This window comes from Marmota marmota, unplaced genomic scaffold (genome assembly GCF_001458135.2).
Source record: "Marmota marmota marmota unplaced genomic scaffold, marMar, whole genome shotgun sequence".
Lineage (NCBI taxonomy): Eukaryota > Metazoa > Chordata > Mammalia > Rodentia > Sciuridae > Marmota > Marmota marmota.
Genome location: NW_026000130.1, coordinates 9,814,699 through 9,834,077, shown reverse-complemented (window position 1 = coordinate 9,834,077; position 19,379 = coordinate 9,814,699). Strand labels below are relative to the sequence as shown.

Genomic DNA, 19,379 nt, shown 5'->3' with positions numbered 1-19,379 from the left:
TGGTACCAAAAAAAGAAAAAAAAAAAGAAGAAGAAGAAGAACAGCTTTCCTATCTGACCAAGCAACAGGATCCAGATTTTCTCTCCCAAATAGAACAACCAAAAATTAAAATATGTGAATAAAGGACTTTTGAGATAAAGGAGATGAGAGACAAGAAGCAAATGAGATGAGTTCCATGACTGGAAAGTCCCCAGGATCCAGCAAAGGGGAGGTGGGATGGGGGGCAGCCAGGAAGAGATCAGCAGACTCCCTGAGCTGAGGGCAGAGACTGAGAGTTGGGGGATACAGAGGCAACCAGAGTTCATCAAAAGAAGATCAGAGAGGAGAGCCACACAGAGAACACCAGAGTTCTAATCAGTGCACAAATTATCTGAACCAACCAGAAGGATTAGACCCGGACACTGCTTACACATAATACCAATCCTAGAAGTCAGATTAGAAAAAACATGTAATAATTAGCCCTGAACAGGCTACACAGTTCCAAACCTATCAAATCTTAAGCAGAAGACCTGAAAGGACCAAAATGGCATCTATTTATTTATTTATTGGTACTGGGATTGAACCCAGGGGCATTTTACCACTGAGCAACATCCTCCGCCCTTTTTATTTTGAGATAGGGTCTCCCTAGGCTTCTGAATTTGGCCTCAAACTTAAAATTTTCCTGCCTCAGCCTACTGAGTATATGGGATTTCAAGTATGTGCCACTATACCCTGCTTAAACTATGTTTCTTTTTTTCCCCCCAATACTAAGGATTGAACCCAGGAGCACCTACATTCCCAGCATTTTTTTTTTTTTTTTGAGGAAGAGTCTCGCTAAGTTGACCAGGATGTCCTCACACTTGTGATCATCCTGCCTTAGCCTCCTGATTCACTGGGATCAATAGGCATGTATCCAGCCTAAACATGGTTCTTGTAATAACTTACCTAATCCAAAACAAAACTCAATTATAACATTTTTTAAATTAATTATTATTTTTATTTGTTCTACTTAGTTGTACATGACAGCAAATGCATTTCAATTCATGGTTCACAAATGGAGTGCAACATTTCAATTCTCTGGTTGTACAAGATGTAGAGATGCACCATCCATGCAATCAATGATAATATTTCAGGGCTGGTGTTGTGGTTAGTGGTAGAGAGCTTGCTTAGCATGTGAGAGGCACTGGGTTCAATTCTCAGCACCACATACAAATAAATGAATAAAATAAAGGTACATCAACATCTAAAAAATTGTTTTAAAAAAGATATTTCTAGTAATACAAAATGTGCCCCACCCAAGCCTTTGCTCCACCAATTCAGCCCATCTTCCCTGCAGCAAGAGAAGATAAGTAGAAACAATAATGCAGACACAAACATACGTACGTACATGCACACACAATTAGGATGCCTCAGAAGTGATATAGCTCCTACATGTAGTCTGACTACTTACTTCTTCAAGGGGTCACAGGGCATGTAAAACCACAAGGACACTGGGTGGTGCTCAATGCTGGGGCTGGATAACTCAATGCTGACCCAGATCCCAAGGTTCACCATATCCTTGCACACATTTGGTACTTACACTTGGAAGCAAGGATATTATTAGGATCATTCTGTGACTTGCACTTTCATGACACCCCAGGAGCCTGAGTGGGGCCATGCTGAATGGCTACCTACCAGGTGTGAAATAAGACTTACCACTGAGGATCTCATTGTTGTTCCCCCAGAAGCCTGCCAACTTGGATGGTCTGTGGTAGAACTCATCCCTGTTGGCTGCCAGAATGAACCTAGGAGAAAAAAGTATGACTGGCCATCTTGGATTGAAACAGAAAATCCACATTCTCTCTCTCTTTTGTGCTGGGGATTGAGCTCAGGTCCTTGCACATGCCTAGCATATACTCTACCACTAAATTACACCCCCAGCTTCTCTTGCTAATATATAAAATTTATAGGAGTAGCAATAAGGATAAGACCTAAAGATGATAGAAACCCTTCAGCCCTTGCCAAACCAACAACAGATAAAAGTATATAGAGGCTTCAGGTAGCCCCTAGGGAGATAGCACTCAGAGCCCCTACCCAAGAAACAGACAGGTCCTGGGAAAAGATGTAAGACTACCTGGCTTAGTGCTAAGAGACAGGTCTGCCAGGGCTCATGGGACACCCTTGTTCCATACTACACAGAGCCCCTGCCCACCCCAAAAGGTCCCAGCCAGTGGCAGGACCAGGTGCTGGGCAAGTGAGGATCAGGAATGGAATCATCAAGCACATCCTGGGGGCCTAGACTAGAGAATGGGGAACCATCCCTTCTTCTGACCATCTGTCCCATTCCTTGAGAATACCTACAGCAAGCCTGTAGGCTTCCTGGAATGTAAGCATGCATGAAAAGGAACTTGAAGACATATGCTGAATGTCAGCAGCCCTCTGAGGGCTGCTCCATCCTATTTTATAGTGAGTTTCTTTGGCAGGAGGGGTCAGGTCTGGCCAGGGACTGTGCATTTCCCTCGAACCCTCTGGGTCTCCTACAGAAGCCTCACCATCTTCAGGGCACCCTATGTGGCCCCTCTCTATCCCATCCACATAGCTGGTTCCAGGGCTGCATCAGGTATGTGCCACCCAGGGTGAGGAGGGAATGGTCTGTCCACTGTCCCTGATACAAGAATCAGCCATTCACAATATGCTGCTGGGAGGGGTAGGAATTAAATGAACTCTAGATAGGGCAAAGGGGAAAAGGGAAGGGAGGGGGCATAGAGATAGGAACGATGGAGGAATGTGATGGTCATCATTACCCTAAGTACATGTAGGAAGACACGAAGGATGTGACTCTACATTGTGTACAACCAGAGATATGAAAAATTGTGCTCTATATGTGTAATATGAATTGTAATGCATTCTGTTGTCATATATAACAAATCAAAATTTTTAAAAAAAAGAATCTGCCATATACAAAATAACCCTCTGCACCTTCAAGTGCCAAGTTTCAACCCAGACTCCAGCCTACATCTCCTACCACATTTCCTCTGTCCCTTCTAGTCAAAGGTGTCCCCAACCTCTGCAGCAGAGGCAGCAGCAGTGCCCACCTTTCCTGGCCCTAGGGCCATCCTGACTGACACCATTCTAACAGGCATCATGTCTGTCCCTGGACCTGTATAGGTCAGTCGTGGCTTCAGCTGTGCCTGAATAGTGGTTAGGAGGAGGTCCCTGAGTGGGAGGAGACAGATAAGCTACAGTAAAGATACACTAGGGACTGGGTTGAAGCCCCTATGGTCCCTGTGGGGGTGGAAGTCAATTTCCACAAGGTCCTATTCAAGTGTTCTCTCTTAAAAAGAATATTTCTTCTCTTTTCTCACCTCCAAGATCTCTGAGGGTGAGTGGAAGATGGGGTAGTAGGGAGGCCCCTGCTGGATAAAACCAGCCCTCCCAAGGAGAGGATAATAAACTCCACAGTCCAAAGCCAGGCTGAGGCTGTTGTCTCTGGGTACCAATTCTTACATAAGGTTACAGGGAAGGAAAAAATACTAATAATAAGGAAATTAAAAGCTTATTAAAGCAGTCTTCAACCTTAAGATGTTCAATTGCCTATTTTTCAATAGGAATGTATCTGCCTAATAATTCAGGAACATTAATTTATAGGTTATTTTACCATAGGAGACACTGTTTAGCTGAATTGCCAGAGATTTGCCTTGCCTGGGATTTCATTAAATACATAATTCAGAAAGAAATGAGTGTGATGACTACCTACTCTGATGCCTAGAGCCCTAGATGAGAGGAGGAAGTAATTCCCTCAGTCAACACTTGAGACTGCAATGCAGATGAAAGTTCATCTATGCCAATGTTCAGGGTCTGAGTGATAAAACACCATGGTGAAGGGCTGTGCATCACATGGCAAATCATCCACTGGTTTGGTTCTGTTCCATTAACTGAAACCACTGATTATCCATCACCACCAAGCACTCTTCACACAGCTGGGGTAAGTGAGCATATGCAACATCGGGGAGATGAAAGGATACATTGTTGGGGGGAGATGAGTGTGTGCAACATCGGGGGGATGTGTCTATGCAAGGTTTGGGGTGAGTCTGCGGGAAGGTATGTGTATCATGATAAGGTGAGTCTGTGACCATTTGGGGCTGGGTCAGTCACCATCTGAGGGGTGGTATGGCAGCAGGTAGCAGGTGCTGTGATCCATTGATCAGGGCCTCAGTGATAACCCCACAGAAGTTACCATGAGGAGTGACAGTCTGTACAGTAGCCACTCCAGGTTGTAGGCAACAAAGGACTTCAGCATGTAAGTGTACAAAAACATCTTTTTAAAAGATGGTGGTTATGTGATAGTATGACCATGTTATCTTGGTTTTCTATGATAGATATCAAATTACTGCAAAAACAGTGGTTTGGTTTTTTTTGTTTATTTGTTTCCTTTTAAGGTACTAGAGATTAAACCCAGGACTCAGCCATCCAGGGCTCAGTCTACATGCCCTCTGATCTGCTCTCACCCGTCCTGCATGTGGTGCACAGGACTGGGAGAGAACCAGCCAGGCATCCCAGACCCAGCAGAACATGAAAGATGCAGAGCCAGAGTGTTACCTGTATGCATTTTTGGAAACAGGGTGAGGATCAAACTTAAAGAAGATGATGCACATGGGTTGCGAGGGATGGCTTTGCAACAGGTTCAATGAGGTCTGCAGGAAAAGGAAAATAATAAGTTGAATAAATGACTGATGATAGAATAGCCTCAATGAACTTACAACAGCCTAGAACAGAAATGCCAGCAAGCAGGGCTGAACAGGCAAAAATCACATGCTTGCTGGCACTGCATAAACATCTGTCTTCACCTGTGCACTAATCAGCATAGTCACTCTGTATCGCAGTTACCCATGATGTTCACAGGCCCTGGACACACCACATGGGGGTGGTGAGTGGGTGTGGAGGGAATGGCAACAGTGAGACTAGGAACCACGCATGTAGCTAGGGCCAGCAGGTAGCATACCCTCCCCTGAAATGGTACCAAATCTTCCCCACAAGCAACCAAGGGAGGCACTTTCATCTCAGCCCATGGCACCTTAAGGCAGGACACTACACCCCACTCACCTGGGATGCTGTGCAGCATATGTCCCTGGCAGGCCTTCATCCAGCTCATGCCCACCACCCCATAGGACACAGGAGCCCTGGACATCCACATCAGCAGGCAGGGACATGTGCTGGCAATGTGCACACACACCTAGGTGTTGGGCAAGCATGGATTAAGTGCCCACTCCCTTGCCACACAGACCCCAGACCCTGTGCCTGGGAGCCCCTGGAGCCAAGCAAGCATTTTCCCACAACCAAGTTGAAAACAGATTAGATATTAATGCCACCAACATGTAAAAGTGACTCAAAGGTCCCTGAAGACTATACGTGTGCAATGATTCAGTCATATAGCTTCAGGCAGAGCTAATGTCTGCAGCCAAGACATGGAACAACCAAGAAGCTGTTTTAATACTAAGAGAGCCAAACATATTCTTCCCAAAAAAGTCTAACAAACCGGTATGCATATAGATATTCAGTGTATATACAGAGGTGAGTCTGCTGAGGTATGTAAGTGCATGAATAAGTCTTTGTGTGTTTCTTTGTACACATGTGTTATGGTTTGGATCTGAAATGTCCCCCAAAGGCCAAGTGCTAAGGTTTAATTACCAGCTTGTGGTGCTATTAGGAGATAGTGTAACCTTTAAGAGGTGAGGCCTAATTGGAGAAAGTAGGACACTAGTTATGAACTTTGGAAGGGCATATTTGTCCCTTGTCACTGAGCTACCATGAGGTAAGCAACTCTGTTATACCACATCCTCTCCACTATGATGCTCTGCCTCACCACGTGCCCAGGAATAGTGTAACCAACCACAATCTTAATCCATGAAACATAATAAATCTTTCCTCCTAGGCTGGGGATGTGGCTCAAGCGGTAGCGTGCTCGCCTGGCATGCGTGCGGCCAGGGTTCGATCCTCAGCACCACATACAAACAAAGATGTTGTGTCCGCCGAAAAGTAAAAAAATAAACATTAAAATTAAAAAAAAAATCTTTCCTCCTTTGATTTTCACAGGTATTTTGTCATAGTGACAGAAAGCCAACTAATATATGTACTTGTGTGTATCTGAATAGCATCTGTATATACCTGCATTTGTGAGCATATGAATATTTCAAGGAGGCCACTGAGCTCCCCAAGCACATTAGCAGAAGATACCCTAGAGGTCTGAGTGCCTTATCTTGGTTAACCCTTGGTTGGGGAGTGTCATGCCATATCTTGGGGAACCCTAGGAGTCAGAGAGGACTGTGCTATATCTTGGAACACCATCGGGGGTAAGGAGGGTCCCTAGAGTGGCCTTGGTCCCAGATGTTAAGCATATGGTACCCACTAGAGCTTGGGTTCCTCCTCAAGAGGCAGCATACGTATAAAGTGAGTCTGTGTATCCAGGCCCTTGCTAGGACAGGAGACCAAGGTTACTCAAGTGAGGTGTCCCAGACCCAGCCCATTCTGTCTCCAAGTCTCAACAGTTCATAAGCACTCCTGCTCCTCTGCCCAAGGTCTTAGAGCAGGCACACAGGGCATCATTCTGGGTAAAGACCCCCAAAGCCTCCCTATTGGTGTATAAGCAGCAAGCATGAGCTGGGGAAGGCTCTTGGTTCACTGTTTCAGGCCAGGAACTCCCAACAATGGCCACAGCCAGCCTCTTAAAAAAAGAGGCCTCACTGAAACCTCCCCCTCTGAAATGGTGTGATGACTCCAAATTCTTGGGAATCTGACATAACAACTTTTCAGACTCTGCATCTCAGCATAAAACAAAGGCATTTCCACTGCACCAACCCTGCTATCAAAGCCAGAGCTGGCACCATGGGAATAGCAGGGGCTTTGGTCATAGCCTTCAGTGAACACCTGGGTTAACAGCCATGGGGACACTACCAAGTTCACAGCCCTTCTCCTAGACAATGTCATGATGTCTCCTGCTCACTGGTCAAGCCTAGAAGTCAGGGGAGAGGCACAAGGGCTCCACTTTCCATCCACGAACTGCTACTTTCCCTGCCAGCTCCCACAGCTACACACTGGGACCACCAAGGACCCAGTCCCACCAGGCTCTGGAAAAAGCCCTCAGGATTCAGCTGAGGCTCATAGCTCTCCAACCTGTGTTCCTCCACCTACATACACATCCTTCTCCCATGGTTTCTGCTCTGTTCCAGGGCCCTGCAGGCAAAAGAGTTAATATAACCACTAGGGGCCAATATTCTGCCCTAGGAAGGAGCCAGTGGCTATGCAAGTAAAGTGTCACTATGGTTATGAGAACCATCTGCAGAAGCACAGGGTGCTGGGAGACATTCAGCCATTGTAAATGGGCTGCTAGTCACTGCCTTTCATAGGACACTGAGCCAAAGGGATGCCAAACATGAAGGTTCCTATACAGAATGAGGCCAGAGGTCAGGCGCAGACTGGATTCTCTCCCTGGGTGCCCTGGCAGTGCCCACTGAAGACTATCATCTCAGGGTAATGTAAGAATCCAGAACTGGTATGCAGGCTATTAGGCCAACATTCTTAGTAAAAATACACCAAAGTGCTTGGGGAAAAATGGGTGTGGCAGTACATGCTTGTAAACCCAGTGGCTCAGGAGCTGAGACAAGAGGATCCTAAATTCAAAGCCAGCCTCAGCAACTTAGCTGAGGATCTAAGCAACTTAGTGAGACCCTTGCTCAAAATGAAAAATAAAAAGGGCTGGGATATGGCTCAGTGGTTAAGTGCCCTTGGGTAAAACCCTGGTACCAAAAAAAAACTTGAAAAAATATGAAAATATCTGAAAAGAAGCCAAGATCACCAAGGATTTGGAAAATATCTCAGAGAATATAGGGACCCAGAAAGGAAAGCAGGGCACAGTGGCTGTTTCTGGCTCAAAGCATCTGTAAGGACAAACTATGCTTAGGTTCTGGTAGCCTCATAGGAGAAGGGCACAGAAGACAAGGCTTAGGGTCCTTCATCAATATAGGGAATCTAATTCCTAGAGGATCCTCCCCCAAATTAGATTCTCAAAGTAAATAAGATAAACACAGGTAAGTAACGGTAAGCTACATCCATAGTCACCCCCAGGGGCTCTGAGAACAATGTGCAAAAACAGGGGGAAAGTCCTGATTCAGCCAGACTTCCATGGATTAGACTGAGGTTCATATTGAGGGTGCCCACAATTGGTAGATACCTGGATACAAACACCAGGAGTAAGGACCAGCAGAAAGGGATCCACACATATATCATAGATCAAAAAACTCTAATTCCAGAAAAATAAAAGCAACTGAGAGGAATTGAGCCAGTAAACCAGAAAGTTTACAAAGCACTAAAGGAATTTTTAGAAAGTTCTTGCTGGGTTTGGTGGTGCACACCTGTAATCCCAGTGGCTGGGGAGGCTAAGGCAGGAGGCAAGTTCAAATGCAGCCTCAGCAAAAGTGAGGCACTAAGCAACTCAGTGAGATTCTTTAAATAAAATACAAAATAGGGCTGGGGATGTGCCTCAGTAGTCAGATGCCTCTGAGTTTAATCCCTGGTACAAAAAAAAAAAAAAAGTTCTTTAAAAATGAAAGCTATAAGCTATAGGAATATAGGAACCATAAGTCACAAGTTAAAGCTCAGCAGGGAACTTTTCTTTCCTTACTTTTTCTTTTCTTTATTTTTATTTATTTTATTTTTTGGTGTGAGGCATTGAACAACAGTGGATTATTCAAATAGGACATAACTGATGAGATGGATCAGCAGAATCATCCTTGGCAGTGCAGGGAGATAAGAAGCATACTGAGACTTAGAATAAAAGTCTCAGGTATCCCACCTCTCAGGTACTGTGGATAGGGGATCCCAGTAACCACCACATGACCAGAAGACACAGTGCCCTCACCCTGGAGGAGCCAATTTTTCCCTGACATGAGAACCTGCCAAGCTGAGGTCATGAGAGAAAGCCTGTTAGCCAATCCCTACCATAATCCCATTGGCTCAGTGCCCAGCAGCTGCCCAAGTCCAGGGATGATGAAGAGCTCTTGTAAGGACTGCCCACCAGGAACACACCATTCTATAGTATCAGAGAAGAAGGGTAGACCCTCAGTCCTGGTCTACTCTCTGACTGCAAGCCCCATTGCTGGGCAAGACTGCTGACAGGAGAAACCCTTGTCCATTGTCAAAAAGAAAGGGCCCTTGGTTCAGCTTTAGGACCCTGCCATCCTAGCAGACCAGCCCTCGAGACAACAGTGATAAGGAGGGTTCCACTCTCCACAGGAAGGCAAATGATGGATCTCCAGGTAGCCTGGTGCTGGAGATGTTGGCGCAGAGCCCAGACGTGCAATCTTGATGAAGACGCAGTCATTGGGAGGGAAAGACCAGAGGAAAGCCAGCCCCTGGGGAGGGGACCATCAGGAACTGCCTTTCTCTCCAATCCCTCACCCCCCACTCAAGCCAGGCCCGCTGCCCACTGGACCCTCCCTCTTCCTTTCCCACTTCGCTCCCTCAGCATACCCACCTCCTTCACCTATGCCTCTATATACTCCATCAGCAAACTCTTGGCAGGTTCCTGTGAACTCAATGTATCTTCCACCCAGGCTCCCACCCACCAACCCCAAGCTCTGCCACTGACAAAGTCTTCCCTGACACCCTGCTCAATGGTCCACCTTCTCACTCCTGTGGACCTGCAGGTTCTGAGAGCAAGCCCTGGGTACAGACCCTGGCCTCCTAGTCATTGCATAGTGGGCAGGGTACTCAGGGTAGGCAGGGAAGGTGGGCACACAGGCAGTTATAATCACCCTACAGGACAAACCCCGTGGCATACTGATCACACTGTTGTGTACCTACATACTTCCCAAGGCTACTTCCCACATCTCTGTAGGAAAATCCATTGTGCCACAGGTGAGGCTAGCGCTCATCCTTAGGAACATCTACATGTGCCACAAGGACCTCACCTTAAAGGATACCTGGATTGTTCAGGAGAGGGTGGCATCCAGGGGAGAAATAAGTCTGGTTTTCCTGTTGATACCTCCACTGTCTGGCCCCAACTCTGGGTTCAACACATGGACTAAGAGGAATCTCTATAGGTCCTTGGCAGCCTCGTCAGGACCACACAGGATTTTAGGGCCTCTGAGGCCCAAATAGCCAGAGCTAGACCACAGCAAGAGCAGGTAAAGGAAGAAGCAAATAGGAGGACCAGGGATCTGACCAGGATCTCACCCAGGGGCTTTGGGAGCCCGACCTGGAAGCATCTGAGTATTTACAAGAAATCATGTCCTATGACAAGTGCTTCCTGCCCCAGCAGAATGAGGAGAACACAACACCAAGCTACACACACTGCCAACAGCAGTCAAATGGTCACACACACACCCATTCTCTTCAGGTGTAAAAGATTCACCCTCCCTCAACCTCTCTCCTAGTCTCAAGTAACCACGATAACCACCAGGTCATAGGAGAAGGGAGAGGGCCAACAAAATGGTGCAGGTACCACACATACTCACTTGGAGGAGGCTAGCCCAGGGTATCACAAGGCAGGGGAGGGTCAGCTAAAGAGTGCCATCCCCAGGCTTCAAGTTTCACAGGTGTGATCCCTCTCACTAACAGCTCTAGCAACATATCCAAGGTCATACACTGGGGATGTGGCAAGATGAGCCTAGTGAGGTTCATGGAGAGGTGCCTGACAGCTTGAACTGGCATGAAGGAGTGATGAGTGGCTATTCTAGAGTGAGTACACATGGGATGCTGGAGCGAAACAGGCCTCCTGGACTCTGCACTTGCTCCTGGCAACTACTTCCTTCCCAGTACCAGGACACCCCCAGTACTGGTTCTGTCCATGTGCAGATCCACAGGCTATTTTGCCCAGTCATGTCACAGAAACTCCTAGAAGCTGGCATGCCACTTGTAGAGGTCCTGTCACCTCACTGATCTCCCTATGGCCAGGCTTCCAACCCTCCCCAAAGGAGGAGAAGCAGGGGTGACAGGGCAGCAGCCTTCCCCAGGTTATTATGGTGGTGGCACTGACAGCACTGTCCTAAGGGCAACTGCCATGATATAAGGGTACAGGCCAGTCTTGTTCAGGCCCATAGGAATGAAAAGCTCAGATGTGTGGTCCAAGTTGAAGAAATGAGGCCATGTGGGTAGTAGTCAGGAAAAGCCACATGCAAGAGCTGAGACTAGGGTCTGTGAGTTGGCCAACATCCTGACACATGTCAAGATGCAAGAGCAGTGTGACACAGGATCGTGATGAGGTTCCCTCACCCCACACTCAAGCCACGCCTGCTGCCCTCTGGACTCTGCGTGAGCTCGGAAAGAGAAGTGGCTCTCTTACCAGAAAGGCAAGAGAAGTGGCTCTCTTACCACTGTGTGGGGAAGCTTTCCACTTCATTCTCACTATGAACCTCAAATGGATCCTTACTGTGACCTAGGCTGCTCTGCAAAGAAAATCAGAGAGCTAAGCCCTATCATCATGGCAGCTGGCTTCAGCAGTGGCCTAAACAGTGCACCCTGGAGTCTCCTTGACATGGCTTCCTTTTGATGCCATGTTCTACAACTCACATAGACTCTACTTTGCTGCACATGACTACCAGGCAATGTTTGTTAAACCAAGATGTCACCTAAAAAGCCAACCCTGTGAGTTATAGGTCTTCTAAAAAAAAAAACTACCTGGAAAGTTCTAAAAATGAACAGGGACCAGCATGAACTCCTGCTGAGCACCAGAAGCTGTGGCCTGGAAGTATGTTTTCTCTGAAAGCACTCAGCAAGGTCTGTGACTGTATCAAGGGTCTCTAACCCAGGGACTGTGATTCAGATAAGGCAGATACTTGAAGATGCAAGTGCATGAATGAGGCCAGAGTACCCACAACTCACATCTGCCCACCAATCCCTAGACAGGGGACTACCAATGTGTCCTTAGCCTGCCTAGCAACAACTGAGAAAATACCACATCTCCTGGAGTATTATAGCAAACCCAAATGTGCACCTTTTCTAAGTGCTCCCACCTGCAGCTGGATCAGTCCAGAGTGACCATGTGTGCAATACAGGGATAGCTCAGCAGGCCTAGGCTGTCCATACCCTACATACTCCAAAGAAGGCTCTGGCCTTGTACATCTCCCAGGAAGTATCTATCCTCTAATCCTCTGGAATATCCTGTCCAGCAAGAGTATCCTTATTCAACTGGAGCCTTGGGCAATACCAGATAATCTATGCTAACAATGTGACTTATGGTGAGGGTCCTAGGACACATTGTATCAGCTCAACCTCTGGAGGGGTTGAAAAGGAAGTAAGGTCAACCATACAGGCTGGCAGTCAATCAAGCTAAATAACCAACCCCCAATAAAAATCTAGGACACCAAGGCTGGGGTAGGCTTCTCTATTAGCAACACTCCACATGTTTTCACACGTGGCTGCTGAGAGAAATAAACATGTACACACAACTCCACTAGGAGAGGGCAACTGGAAGCTGGAAGCTGGTGCCTGGTCCTCCTAGATACTGCTCTCTGTACCTTTTCCATTGCTAATTTTAATGGATGTCTTTCCTTGTAGTAAATAATACCCAGTCAGGTGTAATTGGAGGCAGGTGTAATTGGACTGGGCTAGGCTGGGCCCAGAGAGCAGACTGTCCAGAGTGGAGCCTGTTGGTGGGCTCTGAGGTCCAGCCCCTCCCTCATGAGAAGTACAGTGAAGTCAGCATCTCACAAGATAGATAGATGGGGGAGGTGGGGATTCAGGAAACAAAGAGCCACTGTGCCTCAGCCCAATGTGCTCACCTCTGTGCCTTCACCCTTCACCCTTCATCACAGTGACCCTGATTGTGCTGGTCCCTGTTCATTTTTAGAACTTTCCAGGTAGTTTTTTTTTTTTTTTTTTTTAACCTTTATTTTATTTATTTTTTGATTTTTTTATGTGGTGCTGAGGATCAAACCCAGGGCTTTGCAAGTGCTAGGCAAATGTTCTAACGCTGAGCCACAACCCCAGCCCCCAGGAAGTATTTTTTAAAAGACCTATAACTCACAAGGATTGGCTTTTTAGGTAACACCATCATAGTTTGAAAAACATTGCCTGGTAGTTATATGCAGCAAAGTAGAGTCTGTGTGAGTTGTGGAACATGGCATCAAAAGGAAGCCATGTCAAGGAGACTCCAGGGTGCACTGTTTAGGCCACTGCTGGAGCCAGCTGCCATGCTGATAGGGCTTAGCTCTCTGGTTTTCTTTGCAGAGCAGCCTAGGTCACAGTAAGGATCCATTTGAGGTTCACAGTGAGCATGAAGTGGACTGTGACTAGCCTTTCTGAGTTCTGAGTCCTCTAGTGAATCACTGAAGCTAAGGGTGGCTCTGGGGTCTTTCAACAGCACTGTCACAGTGACCCCACAGGGCGAAGGCACAATGGCTCACAGAGGTGAGCACACTGGGCTAAGGCTACACAGTGGCTCCTCATGAGGGGCTGGACCTCAGAGCCCACCAATAGGCTTCACTCTGGGCAGTCTGCTCTCTGGGCCCAGCCCAGCCCTGCCGATTTACACCTGCCTCCAGTGAAACATCACCCTAGAGGTATTCACAGGCCCAGAAAGCTCTGTTACTGAAGCCTGCCACTGATCATGGGTTACCTGACTGGGCAAGGCCCAAGCAGAAACACAATTGCCCTACACAGTCAAATCACCCAAGTAACTTGGGGGCAGGGGGCAGGGGACACCTGGTATATGGCTCTCTGGGGGTGGGGGCCACTCCAGGACCCATTACAGGGAACTGGGCAGGAAATTTTTATGTGACTGGGTATTATAAGCTATATTCTTTTTGCTTCCCCACTTTATTCACATTAATTTTTTGCCTTTAGTGTGCTTATAGAAAATTAGAGAGTCTTTTTTTTTTTTTTAAGAGAGAGTGAGAATTTTTTAATATTTATTTTTTAGTTCTCGGCAGACACAATATCTTTGTATGTGGTGCTGAGGATCGAACCCGGGCTGCACGCATGCCAGGCGAGCGCGCTACCGCTTGAGCCACATCCCCAGCCCAAAATTAGAGTCTTAAGCAAGAGTTTAGTGACAAATTTTGTAAGCAAAGTTACATTCCATCTCTAAGTCAAATTTGTCAGTTCTTTCAGTATTTACAAAGCATACATTCTTTTTGTTTCTTTTTCATTTTTCTTTTTAAGTAATTGTCTTGTACATTAGAATCTCTCCTCCCCCAAAGTCCTGGTGCACCCTCTAAAAGAGACACATAGCTCTATGTTCAAACAGACCTGCCTGCCTGCCTGCCTGCCTCCCAGGGCACACAGTGACCTGGCAGACATGTAAGAAATGCATGCACATATATGTCATGAGGCTCTATGTCTGAGGAAAGTCAAGTTCCTCTTACTCAGATGAGATGACAAAGGAAGATCCTGTGACAGTCAACACCATCCCAATAGAACACTCCAGCTCTCTACGGGCTGCCATTGGCCACAGGGCCACCCCATCTCCAGCCACCTCACCATTAACCAAAGTCCAGGTACTATGGCTGGCACCAGCGAGTTGGTGCTGGGCCAGGCATTCTGCTTTCCTGCAGTGTCCAGCCCCCACCAAAACAAATGCCCAAAGAACATGTGAGTTTGTGTTCAGGGAGGCCTGGGAATAAACCTGCTTGGTTTACTCACTGCCTCTACTGACCCTGCCAGGGAGGTCCCAGAGATGGTCACCAAGACTGAACCCTGAGTGCTGCCAGAGCCCATGCAGGAACATGGTACAGGTCACTCTCAGGGAGAAAACCCCCCAGTGCTTTCTACCCACACCTGGGAGTCCCTGAGCATACCCAGGCCCTGGGCTAGAAGGATATGCAAGATGTGAATGGAAAGAAAGAGCCCCCTTCATATTGCAGCCAAGGACTTCCCATCCTCTAAGAACGCCAGTGGAAGTCTTCCCAGAATCATGGTTCAAATTCTCCTGGCCTAACAACCTGTAATTCTGCAAAACAGGAAGAACACATCTTGGATTTGGCTCAAGTTATTCTTGGTGCATGGTGCTGGCTGAAAGGAACAGAGCTTTCAGGCATTCCTGGCCTATATGCTGATAATGCTTTTAAGAACTTTCCCAACATGCAATGTACTATCTGCCCACCAATTGCCTCTGACATCAACTCCCCTTGGCACCCCGGGTCAAGCCTGGGGCTCTTCCTTCTCTCTTGGAATTCTCAGAGGAATCAGCAGGGCCTTTTCTTCCTAAAGGCCTAGTGGAAATAGGCTAAACCACTTCTCTGAGGAGGACAAGAATCTCCAGGGGAGCCAAGCCCCAAATCTCACTCCATGCATTGTCTAAAAAGAGTACAACAAGAAAATGACACAGACAGACCTGCTCAAAGACTTGGCCACATGCCAAGTGCACATGGCAATGATGGCAGTCACTCTTACAAGAGCCATATGATGATAAGGCCCATCACTCTGACAAAGGTCCACTAGACGGAGAGATCAGAGGGACCCAAGGACCATGTCAACGGGGCTTTGCAGTCACACATGAAAGGCTTCAACACTGCAGGATACGGTTTAGCCTAGAGAGGAATCAAAGCCACCCTCCCTGTGCACTACAGACCCAATCTGCCAGCAGGTAATAGGCATCACACACTGACCAAGCTGGCCAACCACCCCACTGACCAGCATCACCTCCTCTGGCATTTCACCAATAGCCCGTTCCACCCTATTCGCTTGCATTCGCTGCAAGCTTGTCCATCCACTCCATTTAGCTTCTTCATGTCAAGTCCAAGACTCCACATCTCTGGCTGCCACAACTGGCAGCTCTGTAGAGCCAGTGGGGACTACAGTTGTTGCTCCCATTGCCTGGGCTATACAGGAGCACATACCTGCTGGAAACATTTTTCTAATGACACATCAGGCAGAAGACCCACCTGGAGGGCTATGTGTGCTGTCATAGGTTTCTCAGCAAGCACTCACACACATGTACAAACAAATGGGTTATATTCTATAAGCAGACCTGGCCAACTGTCCCCAAATGTCCAGTGACAACAGGTATGCAGTGGCAGGAAATGCTCTCACCATGGTTCCATTGGCAATTCCCAGTGGCTGAGAGTTTTAAGACTGTTAGCCACCTGTCTGCCCTTGCCCATAGATCACCAATTTGGGTACTGACTCCTGGGACTTTGTCTCATGGACTTATAGTGCAGCTGGCAGGATATGGGCATCCACACACCTGTTCCATAACCTGCAACTGCTTTCACCTGTCTATCCCCTGCCTTCCAGCTTTGCCTGCAAGGCTGCCTATCAAAAATGGTCTTATCATATGGCAAATTTCCTAACCACAGTGGTTGTGTCCCATTCTATTACATAAGACCCTATCTGCCCCCAAACTGAGAACCCTTTTTTCCTGACTTCCTTGTATAGGCTTAGCTCTTGAATCTGCCCTGTCTGCTTGTATAGATAGTATGAGGCAAGGATATACCCACATTTCCCTAATGCACAGCCACTACTCTGCAGGTAGGTCATTGGGCCATCCCGTCTGCCCCACCTCAGTCAAACCCTAGACTCCTGGTCTCTCAGGGCCCTGCATATGTCACAGGGTCTCAAATGCTACAGTAGTTTTACCTTAGCTCCAGGGCATACTCTGGTGTCTGAAAAGCAAGTCTCCTTTAGCTATTCCTGGAAGCTAGCTTAAGTGTGTCCCCAAACTCAGGGTTCCTGTGTTGGGAATTTGGTCCTTAGTGGTGCTGGGTGGTGGTGGAACCTTTAACAAATGGCTCCTGCCAAGCATGGTGGCCCATGCTTGTAATCCCAGCAACTTGGGAGGCTGAGGCAGGAGAATCCCAAGTTCAAAGTCAGCCTCAGCAATTTAGCAAGGCCCAAACCAACTTATTGAGACCTGGTCTCCAAGAAAAAGTAAAAAGGGTAGAAAAGATGGTGGAATGAGATGGACATCATTACCCTAAGTACATTTATGAAGATATGAATGGTATAAATCTACTTTGTATACAACCAGAGACATGAAAAATTGTGCTCTATGTGTAATATGAATTGAAATGCATTCTGCTGTCATATATAACAAATTTGAATTAAAAAAGAAAAACTCTAAAAAGGAAGTAGCCTGTTAAAGCACAAGGAACATGTCTCATACTGATTACACAAATTTTAATTGCTTCAGTGACAGCTCTAATTGTCAAACAGCAAAAACAGTTCTTAAATACAAAAACTATATTGTGAAATAAGATTAAAAAATATTTAAGAGAAAAAAAAAAGTAAAAAAAAAAGGCTGGGAATATGGCTCAGTGTTTAAGCGCCCCTAGGATCAATTCCAAGTACCAAAAAGAAAAAAGTCTCCTTATGTCACTGAGGACACTGTCTTTGAAAGAGATTATGGTGGTTCTTATGACCCTGAGCCCTTAAAAGATCAAGTTATTATATAAGTGCAAGCCCAATCCCTGAATCCCTTTCTGGCCTCCAATTTGGCTACGTGTTTGCTTGCTCCCACACATGCTCCTGCCATTTCAATCTGCCCTGAGGTTATATAGCCAGACAGTTCTTGCCAGAGGCTGCTATTTTAGCACCCAAAACTATGTACTATAAACCTATTTTCTTTATAAAGTTAGCCTTTCAAGTCAAGTATTTCACTATAGTTATGAAAAACAGACTAATACAACAGAATATTCTAAAACCCTGATGGATCATTTCATGCCCCACCCTCTGCTGGCCATGCCAAGAGCTGTGCCAACCTGGAATTTTTTTTCTTTTTTTGTAGTGCCTTGAATCCAGGGTCTTGCACACTACATAAGCATTCCATCGCTGAAATAGACCTACAGCCCCAACATCCTGGAACTTGAAGCAAGTCTGTGTCCTTCCAAAATAGTGTCTCTACCCTGGAGCAATATGTAGTGGAAGACAGCAACAAGCTCAGCTCCTGAGGTAGCAGGGAGACCTAGCTAGGAGAAAGCTTATCACCTCAGTCATTTGTCCAGAGGCCAAAAATAATCAAGGCCCATAGGGACAGAAGCAAGGCAGAGCCACCTAGTCTCTGGGACAGCTGGGGGACATGAGGGAGATACATGAGTGTGGGTGATAGCTTCCATGTCCTGGCATGGATGGTTATTTCCTGACTAGGATCCCTTTGTAGAATCCATCTAGCTAGATGCCAAGAACTTGTGTGTTCTCAATAGGTGTATTTCATGGCAGGAAAAAGAGCAATTTTCCAGTCCCAAAAGCTGCCATCAGAAGAAAGTTTGCACACCTTGCCCTCTTCACCCTGCTAGTACTGGCAGAAAAGGTGAGGGAGATAGGAAGGTGGGGATAGCTTAAGGTGAGCTGCCTGCACATAGGAGACTGGACAAGAACAGATCAGCCCTGGTAAAAAACACCTTGGTAGAGGATGGAGCAGCTGGGCTATCTTTCAACAACACTGTTTACCTATCACCCTGTGGCCCTTGAGGTGACAAGGAACACTTCCCTTTGTCAGCTAAAAAGGCAAAGAGGGCACGTGGCACAAGGGAAAAGTGCAGAATCAGGATGCAGCAATGACAGATGCAAGAATACACACACAAGGGAACAGAGATATTTTTACTTAGACACAGGGTCAGTACACATGGAAAAGTGGGGTTCACAGTTCCCAGCAAGATGGTCTACCAGAGATGCATGTATCAAGACTCTGGACAGAGGTTATCTGAGCCCCACAACAAGCTGACCCACTTAATTTACACCAAGTAGTTTACAACATGTAGGGAGTATGTTTTACAGCTATCCAAACTCTGGAGAGGCCAAGAAAAGGTCAGAGTCCCAGAGACTTCTAGAGAGCAACTTAGCAGAACTAAGCAGCCAGGTACCTAACTCCACTAACTGCCTAACTGCAATGGCATGGCTGTCACTGTCAGCTGTGGCATCTCCTGGGGTGGAGTTGCTCTATTGGTAGGACAGGACAGACACAGACATGTGATATTATGTGATATGGGCTTCCAGCAGCAGCCAACAAAGGAGGTAAACACACACAGAAAAGTGTCACTGTTCCTGGGACCTTGGCTGAGAAAGCCCTGACATCCTGAAATCCTCTGAGTGGCCAATCCATAGCAACACCCTACTCTCCTCTCATAACAGCAGTAAGAGCTCAACAAGCTACACTTTCTCATTTTAGCTATTACATGGCATTTTACCATGACAGATTTTCTACAGTGATACTCTCCCCTCAGATCTTTGCAATGTTTTAAGGACATTTTTCAGCCTTACACCATGATGTCATTCTCCTTTCATAGTTTAAAGGAGCAACACAAATAAGACACATCATGGTCATGATACAAAGCTTTGGACACAGAGTAACCCTTGCATCTCATGCTTCTGGCAGGATACCTGGCTTCCGCACAACAGAAAGACAGGCTCAGGATTAAGGTAGTCCTTATGGCCTACGTGGTGTGTAAAAAAAAAAAAAAAAAAAAAAGAAGAAAAAAGAAAAGAGGACA

General features: G+C 46.6%; 1 protein-coding gene across 6 annotated transcripts in view; it reads right to left on the bottom strand.

Moving 5' to 3' along the window:
• Nucleotides 1–19,379, bottom strand: part of Tango2 (transport and golgi organization 2 homolog) — a 37,703-nt gene that overhangs the window by 14,741 nt on the left and 3,583 nt on the right. For 3 of the 6 annotated variants that reach the window (XM_015500437.2, XM_048785165.1, XM_048785164.1), the window contains exons 2-3: nucleotides 4,558–4,652; nucleotides 1,675–1,763 (exon numbers count right to left, since the gene is read on the bottom strand). In XM_015500437.2, the coding sequence (XP_015355923.1) occupies nucleotides 1,675–1,763; nucleotides 4,558–4,613 (145 nt within the window). In that variant the 5' untranslated portion in view covers nucleotides 4,614–4,652. Of the gene's footprint in view, nucleotides 1–1,674; nucleotides 1,764–4,557; nucleotides 4,653–5,061; nucleotides 5,192–19,379 lie in introns of those variants that run through there. The other 3 variants (XM_015500438.2, XM_048785166.1, XM_048785167.1) reach the window with 3 other exon arrangements.